Raw genomic sequence first — 25,722 nt, forward strand, 5'->3', positions numbered from 1 at the left:
AGAGGTTTTAGGAGTTGACGAAATTTGAAGACTGGGATTGCTCTCTGTCGAGTCACCAACATCTTTCAGCACCAATAAGTACTCAGTAAGTACTTGCGGAGGGAATGAATGAATGAAAAGGAACGATTGGTTGCTGGGTGTGGCAGCATGGTGTCTGCCAGACAAATCCAAGTCCTGCTCTCAAATATATGCTCGCTAACACAGCGAGCACCTGCGCCTCATTTTAGATGTGTTTTAATACTAACAACCCTATGAAATGGCTATTATTTCCATTTTTTATTAGAAATTAGCAAAAAAAAATCCTAAGAAGCAATATGTTGGAAGGTTCTAGACCTGGTCAGACACTAGACTCCAGAGGGTCTCCCAGCTAAACTACCGCGCATGCTTAAAAGTTGAGTCGTACGATAGAGCCTAGAGGCTAAGCCTCAAAACACTGAAAAACAAGAAAAGCTGGGAACTTGCAACAAGCGGACGAAGGTGCAGGGTTCCAGTCAGGCTGTGTCACAGGAAGATGAGCGAGGTGCGTCACAACAGCCTCAGCCTCGCTTCCACTCGCCTTCAGGGAGGGGGCGGGGCGGCCTCCTGGCCGGCGGCGGTCGCCGCGCAGCCGCAGTGCAGCTCGTCAGCGCCGCGGCTGGCGTGTGAAGCGAGGACGGACGGGCAGCGGAGGGCGGGGCAGGCAGACGCAGGCGCAGACGGCCAGCCGGGCGCCACGCGCCTGTAGATGCTGCAGGGAGGCCTTGACGTGATTTCCTGCCGTGGGCCACTAGTGTTTCCGGGTCGCGGTCATTTTTGAGCCCTTGTCTTGGGGATTCGTGGGCGGCTGCGTCGCTGCCCACCCCTACCCCCGCAGCTCTCCTACTCGCTTTTCGCCCTCCCTACCCCTTTTTGGGTCCTCATCTGCCCCGGTCGCCCGGGCTCGCCTCGCAGTCGCCTGCCGCTGTCGTCGGGAGGTGGGTGAGGTGACGCAGAAAGTGCCATTTGCCCCCCTTCGTCTATGCTCTCCACCTTAGCGCGGCTATCCACTCGTTTGCACCTTCCGCCATTTTCCTCCTGCGGGGTGGACCGATCGCGCTTTGGGTCTCGGGCCTCCGAGTGCTGGTGCCTGGGCGAGCGAGGGGTTGTCCTTGGTGGGGTGTAGGGGAGAGAAGGTGGTGGTGACGTATGTGCGGGGGTGTTGTTCGGGAATGGCTGGTGGGACAGGGGTATAGTGTGGGTGGAGGATGGAGTACGGCGGGAGGCTGGCGAGCGTTCAATTCAGGTTTTTTGTTTATGGAATTAAGAGATTAAAGTGGTACTGTTTTAAGGGGCCTTGTCGGCCTTGACAATGCCCTTTTAGGGTTTCTAGAAGATACCGTTGTGGGAAGTGAGAGGGTTGCATTATTTCCTAGGAGGTTTTTAAGGTGTAAGTAGTTTGTTCAACAGGCTCCAGCCATGCACGAATTCATCCTGTTTTTATTTCTATTCTCTGTCTAAGGGGTTGTATAGTAGGCCCTCAGTGATGGTTTATGAAAAGGTCCAATTGCCAGACTTCTTCGTGTATGCCATTTCCTGTTTTTATGCAAATTGCCTTTAAAGTGAGAATAATCCGAAGCTTATGTTAGTTAACATTATATACACTAGTTACCTGGTCTGTTGGTCTGTTAAGCGCTGAGGGATGGGTTAAGAAAAACAGTAAGAATTGAGAAATAAAAATGTGTATTTTTGTAATGTACATTTCTTTCTCATATTCTATGTCATTTGAAGATTATCTGGGTGAGGGAGGAAAGTTTGAGGAATTTGCTGTTATCAGCAAAGGAGAAGGTTATGACGTCTTTGTTATTCCGTTTTTTTTTTGAGTACTGCTTTGCGTGTGTCCAGATTGATGATTTCATTTTTTAAAATTGAAACCCAGGAATGATTTGAGGTTTTTAAGTCTTCTACTTTGGAGAACTATTTTAATCATTGTGCATCGACTTCTGAAAGGTTAAAAGCTTCAGTAAGGGAAAATTTTTCAGTTGTTGAGGTGGTGTTTTGTATCATTATATTAAGCAGATGACAGATACTTAAAAAAGGCGAAAGATTTATTCATTCTGAAGAGAAACCAAAATAGATGACAAATACTTATAAAGCACCTCTTTTCAATTCAGGAACCTAACATTAATAATTAGTCCCAAATTTTTAGTAAGAATGTAACTTTTTCATGTAGCTGTTTTATTATATCAAGTTACTGTACTTAATGTTTGGTGTTTAGTAAATATTTGTTGGTTGCTTCTGATTTGTTGATAGTTTCTAATGCTTAATATAAATGTTTTTGATACAGGGAAGATGAACGGGAGGGCTGATTTTCGAGAGCCGAATGCAGAAGTTCCAAGACCAATTCCCCGTAACTATCTATTAAGTATTTATAAATAGAAGCACTTTCTATGTAAAGAAAATGCCACTTGAATAACAGTAGCAGCTGTGCTGGTCTTCATAGGTGTTTGATCTGTGCATTCACACAGGACCCCACACTTGGTTTAATGTTCTACAGTTGCCATCTGATACTTTTTTTTTTTTTTAAGATTTATTTATTTATTTATTTGAGAGGTAAAGTTACAAACAGAGAGAGGGAGAGACAGAGAGAAAGGTCTTCCATCTGCTGGTTCGCTCCCCAAGTGGCTGCAATGGCTGAAGCTGTGCCGATCTGGCACCAGGAGCTTCCCCCAGCTCTCCCGCGAGGGTTCGGGGCCAACTTCTGTTACTTTCCCAGGCCATGGCAGAAAGTTGGATCTAAAGAGGAGCAGCCAGGACACGAACTGGCACCACCATCTTCATATTCTTAGTAATCTGAGCAAGGGGTCTCACCTTTCCATTTTGTACTGAGTCTAGCATATTTTCTTCTTTTTTTTTTTTTTTTGAAACAGTTACACAGAGAGAGGAGAGGCAGAGAGAGACACAGAGAGGTCTTCCATCTGATGGTTCACTCTCCAGTTGGCCGCAACGGCCGGAACTGTGCCGATTAGGAGCCAGGAGCTTCTTCTGGGTCTCCCACTCGGGTGCAGGGGCCCAGGGATCCGGGCCTTCTTATGCTGCTTTCCCAGGACACAGCAGAGAGCTGGATTGGAAGTGGAGCAGCCAGGTCTTGAATCGGCACCCATATGGGCTGCAGGTGCTGCAGGCCAGGGCGTTAACCCGCTGTGCCACAGCGCCTGGTGCTAGCAAATTTTCTAGTCAGAGTTTTCTAGCCCAGAGTAGCATTAAATTCTGTTTGAAGTCCAATTTTGTGAAAAGTTTTCAAGCAACTGTTTCACTACTTCATTAATAAAAAATACTGGTGTATTTTGTTAATATTTAGATAAAACTGAGTTGTTTTATGGGTATTTAAATATTTTCCAATTTGCTTTGGTAAAAGACATAGGGGCTGATTACATTCCAACAGAAGAAGAAAGAAGAGTCTTCGCAGAATGCAATGATGAAAGCTTCTGGTTCAGATGTGAGTTTAATTTTCTAATCAATATAATTTGATACAAAATTAGTACCTGAAATTATGATTCCACATAGAATAAAATTAACACACTTGGCATAGTGTGGTTGTGAATAAAAGAGGCTGATTAAAGAAATAGAGGAATTGTACACATTTTAAAGTAATCCAGAGATTTTTTTCAAGGTTACGAGGTGCTTTTGTTGATTGAAACTGAGTGTACATGGATTATGTAAAACAACACAATAAAGTTGATAGCTATTATTCTCACTTTAACCATGAAGGAATTGAGGTTTGGAGATGTTAAATGACCTATTGCTATACCATGGGTACCTCATGTCAGGACTTGAAGATAGGTCTTTCTGAATCCAGAAGGTCATGATTCTAACTTTTTTGCATTTTTAAAATTTTTAAAATTTTTTTTATTTTTATTTTTTGACAGGCAGAGTTAGACAGCGAGAGAGACAGAAAGAAAGGTCTTCCTTCTGTTGGTTCACCCCCGAAATGGCCACTACAGCTGGTGTGCTGCAGCCAGCACGCTGCGCCGATCTGAAGCCAGGAGCCAGGTGCTTCCTCCTGGTCTCCCATGGGGTGCAGGGCCCAAGCACTTGGGCCATCCTCCACTGCACTCCCAGGCCACAGCAGAGAGCTGGACTGGAAGAGGAGCAACCGGGACTAGAACCCGGAGTCTGAATTGATTGGAGAAGAGGTCTTTCATTGAGGGTAGAAAATAAAATACAATGCTGAGGAATTTGATTATATATTTTAGATCCTAGAGGGAATGATTTTTATGTTGTTTGTTTTCTAATTCAATTGGGCATTTTTTTTTTTTTAATATTTATTATTTGGACAGAGACAGACACAGAGCTCCCATCCAAAGTCCCACAAAGGCTGAGTGCAGGAACTGGGGACTCAGCCAGCTATCTTAGTTCGGTAGCAGGAAGCTGGAGTCGGCATCTGGGTATTGAATCCAGGCATTCCAACATGAGCTGCAGTTACCTGACGTGCTAGGCCAGATGTTAGTTTTTTTCATTTTGTTTTGTTGTCAAAGATTTTTTAGTGTGTGGGATGAATTTAGAAAGTTAAGAAATAGGCTGGCGCCGCGGCTCACTAGGCTAATCCTCCGCCTAGCGGCGCCGGCACACCGGGTTCTAGTCCCGGTCGGGGCGCCGGATTCTGTCCTGGTTGCCCCTCTTCCAGGCCAGCTCTCTGCCATGGCCAGGGAGTGCAGTGGAGGATGGCCCAGGTCCTTGGGCCCTGCACCCCATGGGAGACCAGGAGAAGCACCTGGCTCCTGGCTCCTGCCATCGGATCAGCGCGGTGCGCTGGCCGCAGCACGCCGGCCGCGGTGGCCATTGGAGGGTGAACCAACGGCAAAAGGAAGACCTTTCTCTCTGTCTCTCTCTCTCACTGTCCACTCTGCCTGTCAAAAAAAAAAAAAAAAAAAAAAGTACTTGGTGAGATTTGTTAAGCACTTTTGGTAATAACTCAAGCATATAGTCATTGAGGAGATGTAGTTAATTAGTGTCATTTGAACTGGACAAGATAAGCTGCCAATGAGTGATTTTTTTTTTTAAGGACACATAACAGGATTTTTAAAAATACTAGAGAGAATGAGGAAAAAGAGTCAAATGATAAAGATATCCTTATGACATACAGATTAAAAAGTGCAAGTAGAAGGAGTTCTTGTTTGAAGGGGAAAACTAACTTGGACATTGTGAGTTCATGATGCCACATTCTGTTGTGGAAGACTGGAGCAGTTAGATAGAAACGAAGATACACATCAGAAAATAGGGTTGGTGCATTCACCTAGGAATTTAGAGATAAAAGCATACCCTGGTGCTAGTGTCTATCATGTAGTTAATATTAGGATATTAGCATAAATGACAAATATGGGTAGTACTCATGCCTAAGGAAACAAATGGTATAATGGATCTCTGGCAGAATCCTTTTCTATTTTTTTTTAAAGAATTTTATTTATATATTTGAGAGGTAGAGTTACAGAGAGAGGGAGAGACAGAGGGAATGGTTTTCCATCCACTGGTTCACTCCCCAAATGGATGGAACAGCCAGAGCTGGGAGCTGGGCTGATTCTGAAGCTAGGAGCTTTTTTTTTTTTTTTTTTTAATTTAACAGATAGAGTTAGAGAGAGAGAGAGACAGAGAAAGGTCTTCCTTCCATTGGTTCACCCCCTAAATGGCCACCACTGCCGGAGCTACGCCGATCCAAAGCCGGGAGCCAGGTGCTTCCTCCTGGTCTCCCATGTGGGTGCAGGCGCCCAAGCACTTGAGCCATCCTCCACTGCCTTCCTGGGGCACAGCAGAGAGCTGGACTGGAAGAGGAGCAACCGGGACTAGAACCCAGCGCCCATATGGGATGCCGGCGCCGCAGGCGGAGGATTAACCAAGTGAGCCACGGCGCCGGCCCCAGAAGCTAGAAGCTTTTTATGGGTCTCCCACACAGGTGCAGGAGCCCAAGCACTTGGGCCATCTTCTGCTTTCCCAGACTATAGAAGAGAGATTGGAAGCGGAGCAGCTGGGACATGAACTGGTGCCCATATGGGATGCTGGCACCGCAGGCGGAGGCTTAGGCTACTAAGCCACAGCACTGGCCCCATCCTTTTCCATTTTATCTATGGTTTAATTATGTTCTTTATGCTGGAAAGAATATAAGTAAGAAATAGATGATGGTGACTTCTCCAGTTTGAGAACAATTATTTTAGATGGATAGTTATTATGAAACAAGACCTTACAAAAATGTAGATGACTCATGATATGGGAATAATTAAAAATTTTTATACACTTGAAAGGCAGAACAAACTGGTAGAGAGAGAGAATGAGAGCAAGCCAGCTTCCATCCACTGATTCACTCTCCAAATGTCTCCAATAGCTGGGGCTGGGCTAGGTACAAGTCAGGATCCTGGAATTCTACCTGGGTTTCCCATTGGGGTGGCAGAGCCCCAAGCATTTGAGCCATCATCTGCTGCTTCCCAGGATGCACTAGCAGGAAAGTGGAGCCAGAAGTAGAGTAACTGGACTTGAATTGACACTCTGATATGGGATCCCAAGTGTCAGCTTTACCCACTGTGTTGCCATGCTCACCCTGGGAATAATTTTGTAGAGAACTCAGCTGTGCTTTGGGAACAGATTTTTTTTTTTTTTTTTTTTTTTAAGTTAGGGAATTGTATTGAGTAAGCAAGATGAAATGATTTTCAAGTCTTGATGACTCAGGATCAAGAAAAAGACCAGTGTTCGGGCCAGCGTTTGGTAGTGGTTAAGATGCTACATCCCATATCAGAGTGCCTGGGTTCTTTCTGTTCCCGACTCTGGCTCCCAGTTCCAGCTTACTGCCAGCATGGACCCTGGAAGGCAAAAGTGATGGCTCAAGTAGTTGAGTTGGCTGTACCAGGTGGAAGGAAATTGTGTGATTATCAGAAGGACTGGTGTTCATGCATTAGGACATTTTGTACTTTAACATTTATATCTTCAAATAAGGTATTCTATGCAGAATGTGATATTTATGCATCTATATAAACAAATAATAGAATGCATGTTACTTTGGGAGAGTATCAGCTTGTGATTGTTGATTAGTGAAAGAATATGATGAAGGTAGTTAGGAACATATAGAAAAGTATGCACCTAATTTTAGCATGGGGGGATCTGTTAAATACATGTCATCTTTTTTCAAAATAAGATTTACTGACCTAGGAATTATTCTCTAAGGTAATTTCATTTCTACTCCGATATACTTTTGTTAAAGTACAGCTACAAATTCACTTTAAATTCTGTCACTATTCACTGACAAAAACCCAGTGTCTGTACTACACAGTAAAAGAATCTGTGTGTAAAGGGTCAGTTTATTGTATTTTGTGTTATTCTCATTCTCACCCATGGACTTACTGAAAAGATGTGTGAATTCACATTTGTGTGTTACATATTATATGAATGATATTTCTTTTTTTTTAAACTTTTATTTAATGAATATAAATTTCCAAAGTACAGCTTATGGATTACTATGAATGATATTTCTACCAGTGTATCCTGGTTTTTGAATGAGACAGTGTGATGAGTGATACAACCTTAGAATCTGGGACCCATCTTTCCATATTCAAATCAGTTCTACACATACTCCCTGTGGGTTTTTGGGCATTTTTGTTGTCTGTGTGTGTCAGTTTCCTTATCTGAAAAATGGAGACCATAGTTACCTGTCTCATGAGATTGTTAAGGGGATAAGTTTAATTAATTAAATGCATGCTAGCTGCCTTTATTAAATGGCTATTAGTACTGTTATGATTAATGAAATAAAAGTTTCTGTTGAAAACTGATGAATTTAGAGTAAGATTTTGGTATTGTGAGATGAGAAAAGTTCAAGGAATTCTTTGTCTTTGGTTGTGGTTGGGACTATGATCAAAATACTAAATAGGTTTGGTAAGCAGTATTATCGATTCCAGAAATAGATAAATAACAGATTCTCACATAAGAGTCACATAGTAGAAATGAAAATGGCCACTGACCTGGGAGTCAGGGGAGTTGGGTTCTGATCCTAGTTCTGTCACTAACCAGCTGTGTTTCTTTGAGCAAATCACATTTTCTTTCTGGATGTCAGTTTACTCTGATTAGGATAAGGAGTAGATAACCTCTGTTGTCCCTTTCACTTTTACCATCGTCTTTTTCTGTGACATCAGATAGAATACATGAATTAGAAAGAGATCTTAAGTCTAATCCATTAGCTCTTTATTGTATGAGAAAAAGTTAAGAGATACAAGCAGACACAGAGGGAATGCAGAATTAGTATTCACATCTCCTTAAAGTTACTGTTCCTCTTTGCATTAAATGGGAAACCATTCAATGTAGAGATGAAATTTTCAACATAAGAGATGCCAGAGCCGGTGCCGTGGCTCAATAGGCTAATCCTCCACCTTGCGGCGCCGGCACACGGGTTCTAGTCCCGGTTGGGGCACCGGATTCTGTCCCGGTTGCCCCTCTTCCAGGCCAGCTCTCTGCTATGGCCAGGGAGTGCAGTGGAGGATGGCCCAGGTGCTTGGGCCCTGCACCCCATGGGAGACCAGGAAAAGCACCTGGATCCTGGCTCCTGCCATCGGATCAGCGCGGTGCGCCGGCTGTAGCGGCGGCCATTGGAGGGTGAACCAACGGCAAAGGAAGACCTTTCTCTCTCTGTCTCTCTCTCTCACTGTCCACTCTGCCTGTCAAAAATTTAAAAAAAAAAAAAAAAAAGAGATGCCAGGTAACTCATTGCTTTGAATCTTTACGTAATTCTTCAGTGCTTCACGTTGCAGTCCTTGAACCAACTGGAGGGGAAAAGTGATTGCAGATGGTATTGTTCCTGTATTTCAAAAGGATTTGTCCTTTGAAAATCCTTTAATGATAATACATGGAGGCATTCTAATGAACCAACATTAAAGAAATCATTTTGCTATCAAAGATAAAGTCTTTGATTTTGCTATCAAAGATAAAGTAGGTAGTAGGGATTCAAGCTTTAAAGGTTTATGTTTATGGATTTTAATTCTTAAATGGCCTGTATATTACACTAGAGTTGAACAAACTACAGCATATAGGCCAAATCTATTTTTGTGTGCATGAGCTAAGAATTGCTTTTACATTTTTTTTTTTTTTTAAGATTTTATTTATTTGAAAGGCAGAGTTAGAGAGAGAGGAGGAGAGACAGAGAGAGAGATTCCACCGATTGTCTCACTCCCCAAAGGACTGCAATGGCTGGGGCTGGGCCAGGCTGAAACCAGGAGTCCAGAGCTGCTTCTTTCAGGTCTCCCACATGGGCACACGGCCTCAAAGATTTGGGTCATTCTCTGCTGCTTTTCCAGGCACATTAGCAGGGAGCTGGATCAGAAGTGGAGCAGCTGGGTCTTGAACCAGTGCCCATATGGGATGCCGGTGTGTCAGACAGAGGCTTAACCTGCTACACTACAACACCAGCTCCTGTTTTTACATTTTTAAATGGCTGAAGCAAAGTCAAAGAGGAAGACAACTTTGTTACATGTGCAAATTGCAAGAAATTCATATATTTTATGTCTATAAATAAAGTTTTATTGAAACACAGATATGTTTATTTATGTATTACCTCTGATGCTTTTGCTTTAAGATAGCAGCTGAGTAATTGGCACCAGGAGTGCCCCATAAAGTCAAAAATATTTGCCATTTGGGTTTTTTTGCAGAACATATTTGCTAACCTCTGATCTGGAACAGCACTGTCCATTGTAGCAGCATCCAGTCATATGCACATATTTAAATTTAAAATAATTTACAGTGAAAGGATACGAAGCAAACTGAGCAAAAGAAAAGGCATGGGTGAAACTAGTCATGAAGTTCCAAGAGTCCCCTCTCAGTGGAGTCACACATGAAGGGTGTGTGTAATTTTTCCAGCAGCTGTTAGCAGCATGTGTCTGGTGTTATCTATCAGGGAAGCTCATTGGAGACTCAGAGCCCTGGGAACTGGTCACATGGGCACCCTCAACTTAGCTGGGCCAGAATTCCATACTCCATACATAGGAAAGCAGGTACTCAGCACAAATTGTATTTTCACAGTTGAGGCACACAGTGGGCCACTCACTCATTTAGATGAAGTTTTGTGAACTGTTTACCTGTCAGGTTCCCAGACCAAGTCACTTAACAAGGTTGATCAGCTGAGGACCAGCTCCTATCATCACAGAAATTGGGTTACACGTTGTTGTTGTAGAAAACTGTTGATTCAGAGCTGTTTTTAAATTAGAAGCTCCTTTGAGATGTGATGAGAGCTTTGGATTTTTCACTCTGAGTTAGTAGGCATGTTTGAATGTATATATAGATGTCTATTTTCATAGGAGTTTTAAGGAGTCCACTGGCTTGGAAGAAAGAACATTAGTGTTTAAAATACATGCTTTTTAAATTCTTGACCCAGCCAGCTTATGATTATAGTCAAACATATTTTGTATTTTAATTCACACAGTTTAATGCAGTGTTTGAGATTTGGTACTAGACAGATTTCATAAGCATCTGGGACTGCCATTGAAATAGCTGTGTGGTCTTGAGCAAATTACATAACTTCTAAGCTTCAGTTTCCTTATCTTCAATATTTTATCTACCTTTCTCTCTTATAAGATGTGGTAAGAAGCAAATGAGATAATGCAACCACGGCATTTCAAGTGGTAGATAGAATTCAGCCATTATTTTGGTAGTGATTCTTAATTTAAAATTTGCTGCTAGCTTTTCCTTCATTTATTTCTCTAACGTCAGAAGTAATTATTAGAAACTTCTACTGTGTTATCCTAATTGATGATATTAATGAATGGCTGACTGTTTTGAAGCCTAAATCTAGATGTTTTTCAATTGCTTAATGTTTTGTAATATTTTCTTAAATTTAGAATGCTCCTTTAATTCTTCCACTAACTGAATACAGGACAGCTTTTCAAAAATGAAACAGTCTCTTAAAAATCTTAGTTGACAGATGATTTTACTGACACTTCTAGTGAACTGAGGACAAAAATCTTCCTTTGTTGTTGTTGACAAGTTCTTTTTCCTTTTACAGCTGTGCCTTTGGCTGCAACAAGTATGTTGATTACTCAAGGACTAATTAGTAAAGGTAAGTATTTAAATGTGGAATTTATTTAGCATTTTGGATACCATATTTGTTTTATGTTTTGCTAATTTTTAGATACATCAAAGATGATAATGTATCATATTAAGCTTTATCATTGATGAGTTTTTGTGATATTGAAGAGCTTTGTCTCTGAAGAGACACTGGTTCAATTACCTTGGTTTGAAAATATGTTTTTTTGTGCTGTAGCCTTATTAACAACTTACAAGAGCAAGAAGGTAACCAAATGCCTGCCAGTGGTTTGTTGTGAGGTAGACAAGCAAACCTGGTGCTGGTAGGCCAACAGCTCCACTCTGACTTGGAGCTTACTAGAAAAACCATGTTCATGGGCTCCACTGAGCTACTGAGTCAGTCTCTGAGGTGGGCCCTTGAATCTGCAACTTACCAGACGTTATGGGGTTCTTAGATTCTGTTTCAACAAACAGTAGCTCCCTCAACCAAATTATCTTGTGGGGGGATGGCTGGGAATGAGTTAACATTAAAAAAAAATTATATTCTTGGGGCTCTTGCAGGTAATAGAATTTTAACAAGCCTCTGAGGAGACTTTCTTGATCTAAATTCTGTTGGTTTAAATAGTACAATGAAACTGAGTTTAGATTATTAATATATCTTTAAATTTGTGGTATAAGTGATAGAGTTGCTTATTACATTCTTAGTGAACTGCTTGGTAATGGGTAATGGGGAGGCATCCCAGAAGAGGTGGTGACTTTAGGGTGGCCTCCACACACTCTAAAAACCTATTCTTTTATTTAGGTAATTAGCTCCAAAAATGTGACTGTGATAGGTAGTTTTAGGCTATTGACATTAGTACTATGGAGTACTTAGATGATAATCCAGACACAACAGGCTGCTAAAAGTAGTTTTGGAGGGAAATCAGAGGATTTTCAAATAAAATTTTATTTGAAGAATTTCCAAAGAACCTCATTTTAGAATTTTAATCGTAGAAACTAGTCAAGATACTCAGAGGTCTTATATGTCCTTTAAGACTAAGTTTGGTTCAGTATTGTGAAAAAGAAACTTAAATCATATTACTTTGAAGGAAAAACTGGTGCAAGAGTTAGGAATGCAGAAATCATAGTGTGTATTATTGTTCTATCTGCTTTATCTATCTTAATCCGGTGTGTTACTTACTAATAATGATTGGAGCTAAGAATGGGAGGGCCTTATACAGAAGAAATTTAAGAGCTACCAGTAGTTCACTTGCAGGAAACAAATTGATGTGAACACATGCTAAAGCAAGTAGAAAACTAAAGATTTAATACACTATTGTATAGCAGAGGCTCTAAAAGTTGTAGTTCTTCCAAGAAGAAAAGATGTCTTAGGGCTGTTAGAATCAAGGACATTTTCTTGAAAGAAGTGAATTTTGAAGGACAGGCAGAATTTAGATTAAAAGAATAGGAAGAATTAGGAAGGAAGGACCTGGAGATTAAAAGAGTAAGTGTGACTATTGAGATGGGCAGTCAGGAGAGTGACCTGGCTAGAAGTAGAATCACGCAGGGTAGAGTGAAAACTCCATTAGATAGCCAAGGTGGAACCAGGAGAAATTGTAATTTGGATTAAGGTATGGAAGAAGGGAAAGTTTTTAGAGTTTTGGAGTTTAGATGGAGTCGAATACTTGAGTCAACTTCAAAGTAAGACAAAAGTAAAGATTGGAAGAGGCTTTAATGCCTCAAGATATTTTGCACTTATTAAGGTGCCTGTCATTTTGTATATGCCCTCATCCACAGTGTATCATACTCAAGGTGGATTGGCTGCTGCCTCCCCTATTTGTTCCTGATTTATCAAAAACATTTAAACATGGTCACGTCTGTTCTGACTTGAGAACATACAAAGGAAAAAATACCTACTAGGCCTTTCTAACTGCTCCCAGCAGCCTCACAGCTGAAGCTAGACTTCATGAGTGAGCACTTTAAGCCATTGAAGTCCATATCAGATTATCCATGTATTCTTCCATTTATCAAAACTTTTTAAAAGGTTACCAACACAGCCTCTGTGTTGCTTAAGTTTGATGGACGGTTTTGTTCTTGACCAGCATCATGTATCTCTGAACTAGTTCTTGAAACATTTTTTTTCTCTTGGCTTCAGTGACAGCCCATTCATGAATTTTCTCCTACCTCAGACAACAACTCCATCTTTTCATATTTTTTAAAAATTTATTTTATTTATTTGAAAGGCAGAGTTAGAGAGATTTATCTTCCACCCTCTGGTTCATTCCCCAAATGGCTGCAACGAGCAGGGCTGGGCCAGACCAAAGCCAGGAGCCAGGAGCTTCTTCTGGGTCTCCATGTGTGTACAGAGGCCCAAGGACTTGCACCACCCTCTGCTGATTTCCCAGGCTCATTAGCAGGGAGGTGGATTGGAAGTGGAGCAGTCGGACTTGGGATGCAGGCATTGCAGGTGGTGTCTTAACTCAATAGCCCACAATACTAGCCCCTGAAGTGAACTTTCTAAGTGCACCCATTGTGAAAGTCTGTAGAATGTTTAGATTTTCTTTGTATTTCTGTTGACACTGAATTTACTTGGTTTTCTCTTTTAAATAGTGTATAGTCCTCTAGGGTCTGAAAAAGAGCTAATGTTACCAGGTAATGTTTAAAGATAGTCTGCACTGATTTTTTGTTTTCCTATCAATGTTACTCAGAAATAACTGTTTCTTCTTTAGGAATCCTTTCAAGTCATCCCAAATATGGCTCCATCCCTAAACTTATATGTAAGTATGAACAACACTGTAGCTTCCTTAGTTCTTGATCGTAAAGAAAATTGATTTTTATCAAATGTTTTGCTGTAACTTATGTTAATTATATGATTATATGTTCTGATGATTCATTTAAAAAACTTAAGGCTTTTAGTGGAATTCTGGGTATTTTATTTTAGCATCAATAATCACGAGTTACTTGAAAGAGATCTGTTTTTTTTTTTTTTAAAGAAGTTTTATTTATTTATTTGAAAGGCAGAGTGACAGAAGGACAGACTGACAGATCTTCCATCTGCTGGTTTAATCCCTACATGACTGCAATAGCTGGGGCTGGGCCAGGCAAAATCCAGGGGCCTGGAACTCCATCTGAGTCCCACATTGGTGGCAGGGGCCCAAGCACTTAGACCATCTTATACTGCTTTCCAGGTGTACTAGCAGGGAGCTGGATCTGAAGTGGAGCAGCTGGGACACAAACTGGTGCTCATATAGGATGCTAGCATAGTAGGTGGCGGCTTACTGCTCTGCCACAATGCTAGCCGCTAAATTTCTTTTTTAAGGGAAAAAAAATGAGGCTTTTCACGAATCTTTTCAAGTTTACTTCTCTTGTGTTGGAAATGGGCTCATGATGGAATACTTGCATTGTTAGGTTACAAGTCACAATTCATTTTAACACATATTATGAAGCTGTTGTGCAAATATGATTCTCATCTACAGGAAAATAAATAACCTAAATCCCTGTGTTTAGGCTAGAACTCCAGTGTTTCCATTCTTCTTTCCATTATACCTTTACAACATTTTTCCTATCTGTATTAATTAGAAATTGGACTTGATTCTTCTTATAACAACTTTATTTTGGCTTATTCTATTTTGTCATAGTGAATTATATCCATAGGATCTTGAATTCTTGTGTCTAATGTGGTAATTTTATCATTAAATTAATTTTACCATTAAATCTGTCTTGTTGAATCAAAGACATATTTGAATCATACTTTTTAAAAAAGTTATTTTAGAAAGATTTTGTCTAAAAACACATATTCAGTGACACTGTTTAATTTTTTTTTAAGTTGCTTGTATCATGGGGTACTTTGCTGGAAAGCTTTCTTATGTGAAAACCTGCCAAGAGAAGTTCAAGAATCTGGAAAACTCCCCTCTTGGAGAAGCTTTACGATCAGGGCAAGCACGACGATCTTCACCAGCTGGGTAGGCTAAATTCTGGTCTGAAGGTTTTACTTTTAGAGAAAAGCAACAACTGCGTATTGCTGTAATTCAGGGCACAAAACTGAAGTCCCCTTGAAAACTTAGCATTTGCTGGAGGCCAAAAGTAACTTGCTTTAGAAAGTGGAGCAGTACTTGGCTACCATTGTTTTAAAAATAGAGTTGTATCCAATTGAAAGTATTGACATATTCCAAAATTAAAGAATTTTTTTTCATTGATTCTATTTGGCATACACCTTTGGTTGCTGTATTTTGGGCTTTTCTTTTGAATTCCCACATTTTGTCAATTCTATCTCATAATAAACTTTAACTCTTTGCGCTGTTTCTATTTAAAAGAGTAGAGAAATGAATTGAGCTGTTTGATATTCTTTGACATAACAGTACATTGATGTTTGTTTAGGCAATCTGGCTTCATTTAGAAATAATAGTTCTTCATTAAATAATTTCAAAAGCAAACTGGTACCTGAGTATATTTCTTACATAAATCGATACAGGTATTTTGGATAGTATTTTGTCAGCATACATTGGAATTGCTAACATTTAGAATTCTGAGTTTTTTTCCCAAAATTCTGTGAATCTGTAAAATGAAAAACAAAAACTATAAGCATAAAATTGTTTATGACTTCACTTTAAAGAGAAAAGATGGACCAAAGTTCATTTCCATTAGGGCAGAATGAATGCTCTATTAATGGGACATTGTGAATTTACTTAAAAATATGACTATGAAATCTTTGAAGCAACATGATGAAATGCTTTTGATAAACTAAAAAGGATAGAATATAAAATTGTACAAAATAAAATTAACTCTATATACTTGTAAAAGTATTGGAGATCAGTGATGATAATAGCTGTGATTTATGGGCTTTCCTCCCATATTCCGACCTAAACAAAACACTTTTTTTCAGATATCAAAAATTTCTAGTTTCTTTTTTTTCAAAGATTTATTTATGGAGCCTGCGCTGTGGCACAGTGGGTTAAAGCCCTGGTCTGCAGTGCCGGCATCCCATATGGGCACCAGTTCTAGTCCCAGCTGCTCCTCTTCCAATCCAGTTCTGCTATGGCCTGGGATAGCAGTGGAAGATGGCCCAAGTACTTGGGCCCCTGCACCCACATGGGAGACCCAGAAGAAGCTCCTGGCTCCAGACTTCAGATCTGCTGACTATTGCGGCCGTCTGGGGAGTGAACCAATGGATGGAAGACCTCTCCCTCTGACTCTGCCTCTCTGTAACTCTGACTTTCAAGTAAATAAATAAACCTTTTTTTTAAACCTTTTTTTGAAGAGGTTTATTTTATTTACTTGAAAGAGTTACACAGAGAGAGAAGGAGAGGCAGAGAGAGAGAGAGAGGTCCTCCATCTGCTGGTTCACTCCCCAGATGGCCGCAATGGCCGGAGCTGTGCCAATCCGAAGCCAGGAGCGAAGGGTTCTTTCAGGTCTCCCATGTGGGTTCAGGGGCCCAAGGACTCGGGCCATCCTTTACTGCTTACCCAGGCCATAGCAGAGAGCTGGATCGGAAGTGGAGCAGCCGGGACTCAAGCCAGAGCCTATATGGGATGCTGGCACTGCAGGCAGCAGCTTTACCTGCTATGTCACAGCACCACCCCCAGAAATTCTGATTTCTAAGTTTAGTAAATAAAGCCATGTTGAACATGTTAGTGATTTTAATTTAGACTATGGTTTGGTTTTTGTGTTATGTAAGTAGAGGTAAATTAATCTTTCTGGGTAGATAGAGTTAATAATAAGACAAGTAGATTGTTTCATATTTATATCATAAAATGGCACAATGTAAATCTCTTGAGAAATAATATTACCTGTATGTGCTGTAGCAGTTAGTGTTTATATGGACTCCTAGCTGTGGACGTTGAAGCTGGACCTGATGTGAGGTATTTTTTTCTTTCTAGAAACTTTAAAACACATTAAAATAATCTCTAAAACCTAATATTTAGAAAATTAGATAAACATTTTCTATTTTTCTGTATGATGAATGACATTTTTTAAGTTGTGTAGGTGGGTCAGTACGTTTTAAAGATGGCTCCTGTGGCAGAAACAGCCATCATTTCACTACTTAAAAATAACTATACTAAAAATTTTGTTTTAGAAGTGAGCTAACTTGTTTTCTTTCCTTAATAAGTCTTTAAATAAAGTTGAGACAATGACTCATGTTTCATGTACCATATGATTTTGTTTTATAGGCACTATTCTCAAAAGTCAAAGTATGACTCAAATGTGAGTGGTCAGTCATCTTTTGGGTCATCCCCAGCAGCAGACAACATAGAAAAAGAGATGCTTCCTCGTTATGAGCCAATTCCATTCAGTGCTTCTATGAATGAATCTACTCCCACTGGTATTACTGATCATATTGCCCAAGGTAGAAACTTCTCTTGAAATGAATTTCAGCATTTTATGGTCCAACGTATGTATAAACTTTATTTGATGACCTTTTCTGCTGGATATCATCTGTATGTGCCACCATCAGCCATCAACCTAAACTCCTCTGTCAGTCTAAACTCAGCATGTGTGTTTGTGTGTTCATTTTACTTGTTTCTTCCTTTGATTGATTCAACATTTCTTGAGAACCAGTAGGCTTCAGGCACTCTTGCTAGGTGTGGAAGAAGTAAAGATGGTTAACACTTAGTTATTGTCCCTTAGAAACTTTCAGTCTGTCAGAAGATATAGAAGTGAAAGGATAAATTACTAATTTGTCCTCATAATTGAAAATAATAACACAAGTTGAGTGGAATAGTTGAAGAAGTGGTAAATTGTGCTTTGGGAATAGAAGCTTCAAGAAGTCTTAAAACATTACATTTGACAGATTGATCTTAAAGGCTTTCAGTGTTCTTGTCAGTAATGTAAGAAAAATAATACTTACCTACCTTACAGAACTGTTGTCAAGTAAGAAAATCCATGTGAAAATGCTTTGTGAAGTTTTGTAAATACTAGCTTTGAAGATCGCACATGTAAGTGAAATAACATCAATTTTGGATTAAGGCCTGGATCTGAATCATGATTGACATTTGTTAGCTATGTGACATTGTAATTACAGTTACAATAAGTGACTGTATTTTACAGTCCCTTCAGTTGTGTTCTCTTGAATGGAAATGAACCATTGGAATTAGACATAATAATCAGAGACAATGCCTGGCAAGAAATATACTCCAACAATGTTAGTTTCTTTCTTTCAATATGGTCTGCAGTGGAAGGTGAGGAATTAAAAATCAGGAAGTACAGGTCTACAATTCCTTCTCTAAAATCTAAGAAACTTTGAAAACCAGAAGGTTTTTGAGGTTTGACTTGAAATCATTTGGCAGCAAATGGTGACCTAAGTTGACATGTGTATATAACCATTACTTTTAACTAATAATGATGTTTTCCTGTATTTTGTTGTAGAAATACTAATATGTTTGTATATTCATTCCTACCCCAAACTGCTGAACCAATGGACATTACCTAATATAAGGAATATTACACTAGAATATTTTTCTAAAATCTGAGAAACTCTGGATTTGTGAAATGAATCTGACTCCAGAGAATTTGGATAAGGGATTGTGAACCTCTGTAGAGCAGTCTTCGAAAACACTTACTTTGAAACAAATTTAATAAGCCAATAGCTGGAGAGCAAGTAAGGTTAAAGGAACATTTAGATTTTTATGGTTTTTGTTTGTTGGGTTTTTTTGGCCTTGTTTTGTTTTAGATGGGAGAGATCTGAAAAGTAGGGAGAAGTTGATTATAGGTCAAGGAATGTTCTAGAGATTTCAGAGCCTAGATAGGTCAGAATATGAAGTAGCAACTAGCCCTGTAACCATATATGGCTATTTACATTAATTGAAATAAAATGAAAAATTCAGTGTCTTATTTGCTTTGATTAGCATTTCAGCTGCTCAGTAGTGGCTGCAGTATAGAACGTTCTCATTGTAGAAAATTAATTTGGCAGCACTGCTTTAGAGCAGAAGTTGGCCAAAGGGGTGTTAACTTTGCAGCAGAGAAGGGACAAGAGAGAATGGAAATTCAGATGGTTAAGGAGACCCTGAAATCTGGTTGAAAGTTGTTGAATCTCTTAATCTGCAACTCCTTTTTAAATATTTTTCCTCTGAATGATTGAAAAGCAGAGGTATTATGAAATTAGTGAGGAAAGGAAGGAAGTTTGTAGATAGGAGAGACTGGTTGAAGTCACTATTTTATCTCTAAAGGGATCTATTCTTGTGCCTCACTGTGTCCCATTTTCTCAGTCTTAACTTCAAATCCATTCTTGTGTTCTAGACATGTACCAACTCTTTCCTTGTAATAACCTGCATTCTTTCTACCATTTGCATTAGAAAATTCCCTCATATAATTTCTTTTCCATATAAACAAAAGGCCCCTGGTTTCTCCTGCCAGACTACAGCAGCCATTTACAGCAGCCAGCCATCTGTCCTTTGCTCTGCTTCCTGAGGCCCTGCTCTAAATCATACTGTCACTTTTCAATGCTTCCCTCAAGGGCCAGCGCTGGCTTTCTTTGTTTTGTCCCAGATGCTGTCCTCCTTTACCAGGGTGCCATCTACTTTTGTTTAAGTCCACTTCCTCTCTTTAGTTCTGCTTTCTTTGACTAGAAATTCAAAGAATTATTAATGTTTTCAAAATAGAAAGCACTCCCTCACTGCTGTTATAAGAGTTACAGTTTATTACAGTTGGATTTAAAATCAATACTTTTGCATTTTCTTATTCCTTCCAGCTCTTCATAACCTCTAAGTAGTAAATCATGTTCTCTGTACAATGCAAGATATTTACATTCAGCTTTTATAAGTGAGAAAAATTGTTCTGATGTATGGCTTTATTATTTGACACAGAATTTCAGAGTTATAAATTATTTTCCTTTGGGATAAGAAAAAATATTAGACCTGGAAGGAATTTTATAGATTGTCTTTAGTCAGACTACATTTGAGCAACCAAGGCTCGAAGCTTAGTGATTTGCCCAAGGACGTCCACTGATTGTGCACAGAGTGCTGTGGGGATTAGGATGGAGGCTTCCTGAAGTGTACCCTGGCTCCTGCTGAATTTTAAAAATACCATGTATGCTGAGGGGAAATCCAGCAGATCACCTATTACTAATGAAATGCAGAATGCCTTAAACCCAATAGAAAGCTGTAATCTTTCTCTTTACATTCTTTTTCTTTAGCCAGAAAAATTTAGTCTTTTACCATGGTATAATATTAGAACTAATCAGTAGAAATTTATGTCCTTTTGGCTTTGTATCAGTGCTGTATATGTTACTTACAGTTCTTTTTAAATTGTTACAATTAATGTGTTATTAAAATGATATGCCCAATTTGTGTGTCTCATTGAAAAATGTTAACTTTGAGTATCACATGTAAGACTTTGTTAATGTTAGCATTAGTTAAATTTCTTTGTTTTATATGGATTTTTTTCTGTTTTTACATTAGACAAATTGTGTTCTCTATTTGATTCTCTCAACCAATATTCAGATTATAGCCACATCATTATTTTTAGTTGAGTATTTGACTCTTAATATCATGTGTTCTCAGTATTTTGGCTAAGATCAAGTGTGAAGATATGTATTGTTTGCAATTTGATTCTCTTTATGAGCGATAAAGAATGAATGCTTGTTTCCTGGCCAAATATAGTTGCCACATTTTTTTGGGGAATTTCTGGATTATTATTCTACTTATTTTTATTGTTGGCACTTTCTTCTGCCTCAGTATTGCATCCAGTAGACTAGACTAAAAATGATGCATACTCTATTAAAAGGCTATGTTTTATACTTTTCAGTAGGTACTTTCAAATTTTTTTTTTTTTTTTTGGACAGGCAGAGTGGACAGTGAGAGAGACAGAGAGAAAGGTCTTCCTTTGCCGTTGGTTCACCCTCCAATGGCCGGCGCGGCCGGCGCACCGCGCTGATCCGATGGCAGGAGCGAGGTGCTTTTCCTGGTCTCCCATGGGGTGGAGGGCCCAAGCACCTGGGCCATCCTCCACTGCACTCCCTGGCCACAGCAGAGGGCTGGCCTGGAAGAGGGGCAACCGGGACAGAATCCGGCGCCCCGACTGGGACTAGAACCCGGTGTGCCGGCGCCGCTAGGCGGAGGATTAGCCTAATGAGCCGCGGCGCCGGCCCTCAAATATTTTTTGTTTGTTTAAATACTATAAATATGGTAAGATAAGTAATTTAAACATAGCTGGAGTTGTTTGCATATCAACTCTGGTTATAGGCACATTTAACTATGGAAAATTACTAAATATTGCTAAATAAAATCTATACTGTGTCAAGTTTTATTTGCTTGTTACCAGTATAAATTGCTATTTATTTCCATACATAGTATGAATAACTTTTCAGTTTAACACACTAACATTTTAGTCAGCTTTATTTGTACTGTTAAATTTTTTGGTATCCATTCTTTATCTGGTCATGTTTAGTTTTGAAAGTTTTTTTATGTTGATTTTAAATTTTAGAAATAAAAGTTGAAAAATATAGTGCAAATAGATTTTAGCTTTATAGTTACCTTGGTTAAGTACTTTTTGAATGCTAATAATTTGATTCTTTCATTTCATTATCCTATTTTGATTGTAGTAAGAAACATTTGCAAAATTTAGTTGCCACGGATTTGTCCAAATTTTTTTTATCACCGTTTATTAACTGTTTGTTGTTTTAGGACCTGATCCCATCCTTGAAGAAAGTCCCAAAAGAAAAAGTATTACATATGAGGAATTAAGGAATAAGAACAGAGAGTCATATGAAGTAACTTTAAGCCAAAAGGCTGAGCCCTCAGTCAGGCCTCTGCAGGACAGAGTGCCAAAAAAAGAAGGTAGGAGAGTTCAGTCTGAATCACTCTCTCTCTAGGATTGAAAATGGAAGCATTAGTATAAAACTGAATCATATTAAGATGCAGTCAAGCAATTAAGGATACAGTTCTTTGGCAGATAACCCATTTGTCCATTTTTAAAGTGTTCCAAAAGCCATTTTATGTTAGAAAATAATGAAGTACAGATGTTAAGACAGTGAGATAGCTTTTGTAATACAGTGTAGGAATCACACACCCATTTGACTATTTTTCCCCATAAGTTACCTGGGGACTTTCTTAATGGTACATGTATTATGTAACCAGAACTGGTGACTTGAGGTTGATAATTGAGCTGTAACGCCACTTTAGGCAGAACCACGGAATCTGTGAGTAACGAGGATGATTTTCTTGTATATTTGTGAAATTGAAAGAGTTACATACCTTTCACAAACCAGCTTTTAGGGAATTTTCAAGATAATTTGATATTTTTATCTTTTTTATTTTTTACTTTTAAAAAATTATTTATTGGAAAGGCAGAGTTAGAGAAAGAATAGTGAGAGAGAGAGAGATCTTCCATTTGCTGGTTCACTCCCCAAATAGCCACAATGACTGGAGTTGGACCAGGATGAAGCCAGGAGCCTGGAACTCTCTCTGGACCTCCCTCATGGGTTCAGGGGCCCAAGGATTTGAGCTATCTTCTGCTGCTTTTTCCAGACCATTAACAGGGAGTTGGATGGAAAGTGGAGCAGCTGGGATTCCAGCCATCGCTCGTTTGGGATGCTGGTGTTGCAGGCAGCGGCTTAACCTTCTGTGCCATAACACTGGCCCTTGATTTTATTTTTCAGACAGTACTTTATAATTGTAAAATTTTTTTAGAGGCAGAGATTTTTGATCCACTAGTTCACGCCACAAATGGCTACAATGGCTGGAGCTGTGCCCATCCAAAGTCAGGAGCCAGAAGCCTCTTCTGGGTCACCCATACGGGTATATAGTGCCCCAAGGACTTGGGCCATCTTCTGCTTTCCCAGGCCATAGCAGAGAGCTGGGTCTGAAATGGAGTAGCTGAGTCTCGAACTGGAGCCCATACAGGATACTGGCACTGCAGGTGGCAGCTTTATATTCTATGCCACAACACTGTCCTCTATAATTGTAAATTTTTAAGTCAGAATTTCTTTCTTAATTTTCTCTTAAATCTAATTCAAAATCTTTTAATTTTCTTTCTTTGGGAACATGTTTAAATTACCCCCAAGTGAATTTTCTGACACAGAAATTTACCTTTAAATGAAAATGGCATTTTGAGTGGGGGTTTGTATTTATTTCAGTGTAGAATTTCTTGTTTCTTTCTTAAGGAATTTTGGAGAATATGTCATTGTTTCAGTGTTTTCTGTTTCCTGCTTTAAAAACCAAGGGAAGGAATAGATGCTTGTGCCTTCCTGAAAATTGTTAGTGGTTGCTTCATTTAGAATCATTTCTAAAGCAGTGATAAATAATATTGTTATTGCTGATTTTAAAAAAATTAGCATTGAAAGAGATTTGTAATCTGTAATGCTTGTTGCTTTGTTAATGTTTGTCATTAAAAAACATTTAACATACACTTTATGCCTTACTCTTGTAATATGGAATAAAGATTTATTGGTACTTTGTTCTGCTAATTAATTTGAGGCATTTAGATTGTAAGCTCCATGAGAGCAGGAAGTAGTATTTTTTTTTTTTTTGGTAGTTTTTAAAAAACTGTATGTTACTACAGCATAGTACCAACCACTGACATATTAGAAATGGAGTGTTTTGGTTGGGCTTCCATAGTAATAAAAGTTAAAAGAGAAGGAAGTATGGCAGACCTTTAGCATTTGCTAGATTTTGACATTTGTGGCTTTGACTGACTGGTCTTTAAATTCTGTTACATGATACAGTGATGTAAAATTGTAGACTTTAATCCTTGTAAAAGAAAGCTGATTTTCTTGGTGTGCTTTACATAATTTAAAGAAAAGAGACCTGTTACGAAATAGTTTCAGTGATTTTTCTAGAATGTTCTTGAATCTAGACAGTAAATTTGACATTGTCCAGTCTAAATTCACAGGATCTGAAAGTATGGAAGTGTTCAACTTCAGCTTATGTGGCTTATATGTATCTAAATAGAAATTAAGACTGAGAAATTTTAGAAACAGGGACATATTATATTAGCTGTCAGAACTGTGTTACTACATACCATTTAGTCTCTAGAAAACCACTGTATACTCATGAAGGAATGAGAACAAGGGGAAATGTGGAATATGTGGGAATGTCATATAGTATATACTTTGGACTTCATGCGTTTCCTGTAAGGGATTACACTGTGATAACTGCTTCTTTACCTTTTCATGATTGCTTGGGTCTTGAACAGTTATTCACAGATGGAGGTTATGGAGAAGAGAAACTAAAAAGTGTAAGAGTAGAAAAGACAGGACCATGTTATAAAATTTAATTGCATGTAAAATGCAGGAATATTGGAAACTGTCTTTTTCTTGTAATATTTCAGCTCATGAGAGATTGAATTAACCACAGCCTGAAGATTTGGACATTTCTGTTACTGTGATTTTTGTGAAAAACAAAATTTAATTGTTTGTGTATTTCCTGGTACTTTTTTGTACCTGCTGTAATATATTCCACAGTTAATAATGTGGTTTAAGTCATAAAGATACCTAGGCTTTGTATCTAAACTGACCTGTGATCAAAATTTTAGTTCTGCTTGGTGAGGCTTGTACCTTGGGCAAGTTACTAATCTATTTTCTTACTCTTAAGATGGGGACTGTTTTTACTGAGTCCTTAGGAGGATCAGTTATTTCTGTAAGGTTTTGATAGAGTACAGTTACAGGTGTGTCCCACCCCCAGTTCACACTAGCCAGCTCCTGCTGTAATTTGACTTATCATGTGCTTTTATTCAGATGAAAAATACAACTTTTCATTGTTGTAACAGTGAACACTATCTTATTACTATTTGGAATCATCAATTATTTGTGCTTTTTTCCTAGTCAAAGTAAACAAATATGGAGATACTTGGGATGAGTGAAAAATTCCACCACTGGACCTACTGAAGGAGTTTCAATATCCAGCTTCATCTAGGAAGTCATGAATGCCTGCATGCTTTGAGCTCAGCAGCAGTCTTCATAAACACATGTGAAAACGAAATCTGGGGTTTGTGTGGTTTGATTTACTGTGTTACAAAACAGTGTGTAAATGTACTCACCTTGCGGGGAATCATGTGAATGCTGGTGTTAAACCAGGATTGCACAAGGGATCTTCACAAAGTTCGTGGAAAATGAGTATGTGGAAAAACTGCGTGGATTTCAAATATCCTTTTGCACCAAAATAAGCTGATCTTGAGTTTCGTTTTCTATGAACTTTTTGAGGTTCCCTTGCATACAGTTTGTGAAACCATTTTTAAGCTACAGGACAGTGATACTCCTAAACAATCAAGAGACTGTCTTGCTCTAGAATCAGCATATCTGAAAATAAATATCTGCATGTTGAATTGGGGTGGGCGGGGGCAGTAGACTGAAGCTTTACATTAAATAATTAAAAGTGTTTCTTCAGTATTTGCCGTTTTATCCTTATGGTAAATAAAATGTCAAGGAACATGCAACAGCTCTCATCTTTATTGATTTAATGGTTTTATTTCAATTTGGTAAATTTTTAAGTACAGTTATAAGTAGTGTTTTATAGGGATGGGTTATATATTTGATAATGCTAATGTGACTCATGTAGAAAAACTGATGTATAGTAAGTAGCTAAATGCCTTTAAAAGGCAAGTGGTCATGTTCCAAAAGTTTGCAAATTACAGGGGAGTAAAAATGTATTGTGCTTCATTATTTATTGAATGTTAGTTGCTGGTTTAGAGATGTGATTGTGGTTTCATTCACATTCTACTTATGTCACATTTCTACCAGAATACATGTTTCAGTTAGCTACTGCTGCAGATCATCCCAGAACATAGTGACTTTTTTTTAAAGATTTATTTAT

General features: G+C 38.8%; 1 protein-coding gene across 16 annotated transcripts; it reads left to right on the forward strand.

The window, feature by feature from the left end:
* The first annotated feature begins 768 nt into the window (after positions 1 to 768).
* Positions 769 to 25,345, forward strand: OCIAD1 (OCIA domain containing 1). Of its 16 annotated transcripts, none has more exons than XR_011386227.2 (10): positions 769 to 953; positions 2,303 to 2,365; positions 3,374 to 3,454; positions 10,982 to 11,035; positions 13,710 to 13,757; positions 14,807 to 14,942; positions 17,149 to 17,324; positions 17,837 to 17,913; positions 21,598 to 21,750; positions 24,735 to 25,345. XR_011386227.2 is itself a non-coding variant. In XM_070068196.2 (9 exons), exons 2-9 carry the CDS (start codon positions 2,308 to 2,310, stop codon positions 24,770 to 24,772), a joined length of 744 nt encoding a protein of 247 aa, XP_069924297.1. In that variant the 5' UTR covers positions 769 to 1,162; positions 2,303 to 2,307; the 3' UTR covers positions 24,773 to 25,345. The 16 variants fall into 16 exon arrangements, 13 of the variants coding, with proteins under 13 accessions (XP_069924297.1, XP_069924300.1, XP_069924296.1 ...); XR_011386226.2 differs by lacking the exon at positions 769 to 953 and adding an exon at positions 1,012 to 1,130; XR_011386228.2 differs by lacking the exon at positions 769 to 953 and adding an exon at positions 1,043 to 1,162.
* The last annotated feature ends 377 nt before the right edge of the window (positions 25,346 to 25,722 follow it).

Source organism: Oryctolagus cuniculus, chromosome 2 (genome assembly GCF_051225735.1).
Source record: "Oryctolagus cuniculus isolate XC-2025 breed Fujian yellow rabbit chromosome 2, ASM5122573v1, whole genome shotgun sequence".
NCBI classification, from domain to species: Eukaryota; Metazoa; Chordata; class Mammalia; order Lagomorpha; family Leporidae; genus Oryctolagus; species Oryctolagus cuniculus.

Coding starts and splice junctions, on each gene's coding strand:
- OCIAD1 (XM_070068196.2), top strand. CDS start 2,308: ATGAACGGGAGGGCTGATTTTCGAGAGCCGAATGCAGAAGTTCCAAGA. Junction 3,455..10,981: donor TGAAAGCTTCTGGTTCAGAT/GTGAGTTTAATT, acceptor TTCCTTTTACAG/CTGTGCCTTTGGCTGCAACA. Junction 17,325..21,597: donor TACTGATCATATTGCCCAAG/GTAGAAACTTCT, acceptor TTGTTGTTTTAG/GACCTGATCCCATCCTTGAA.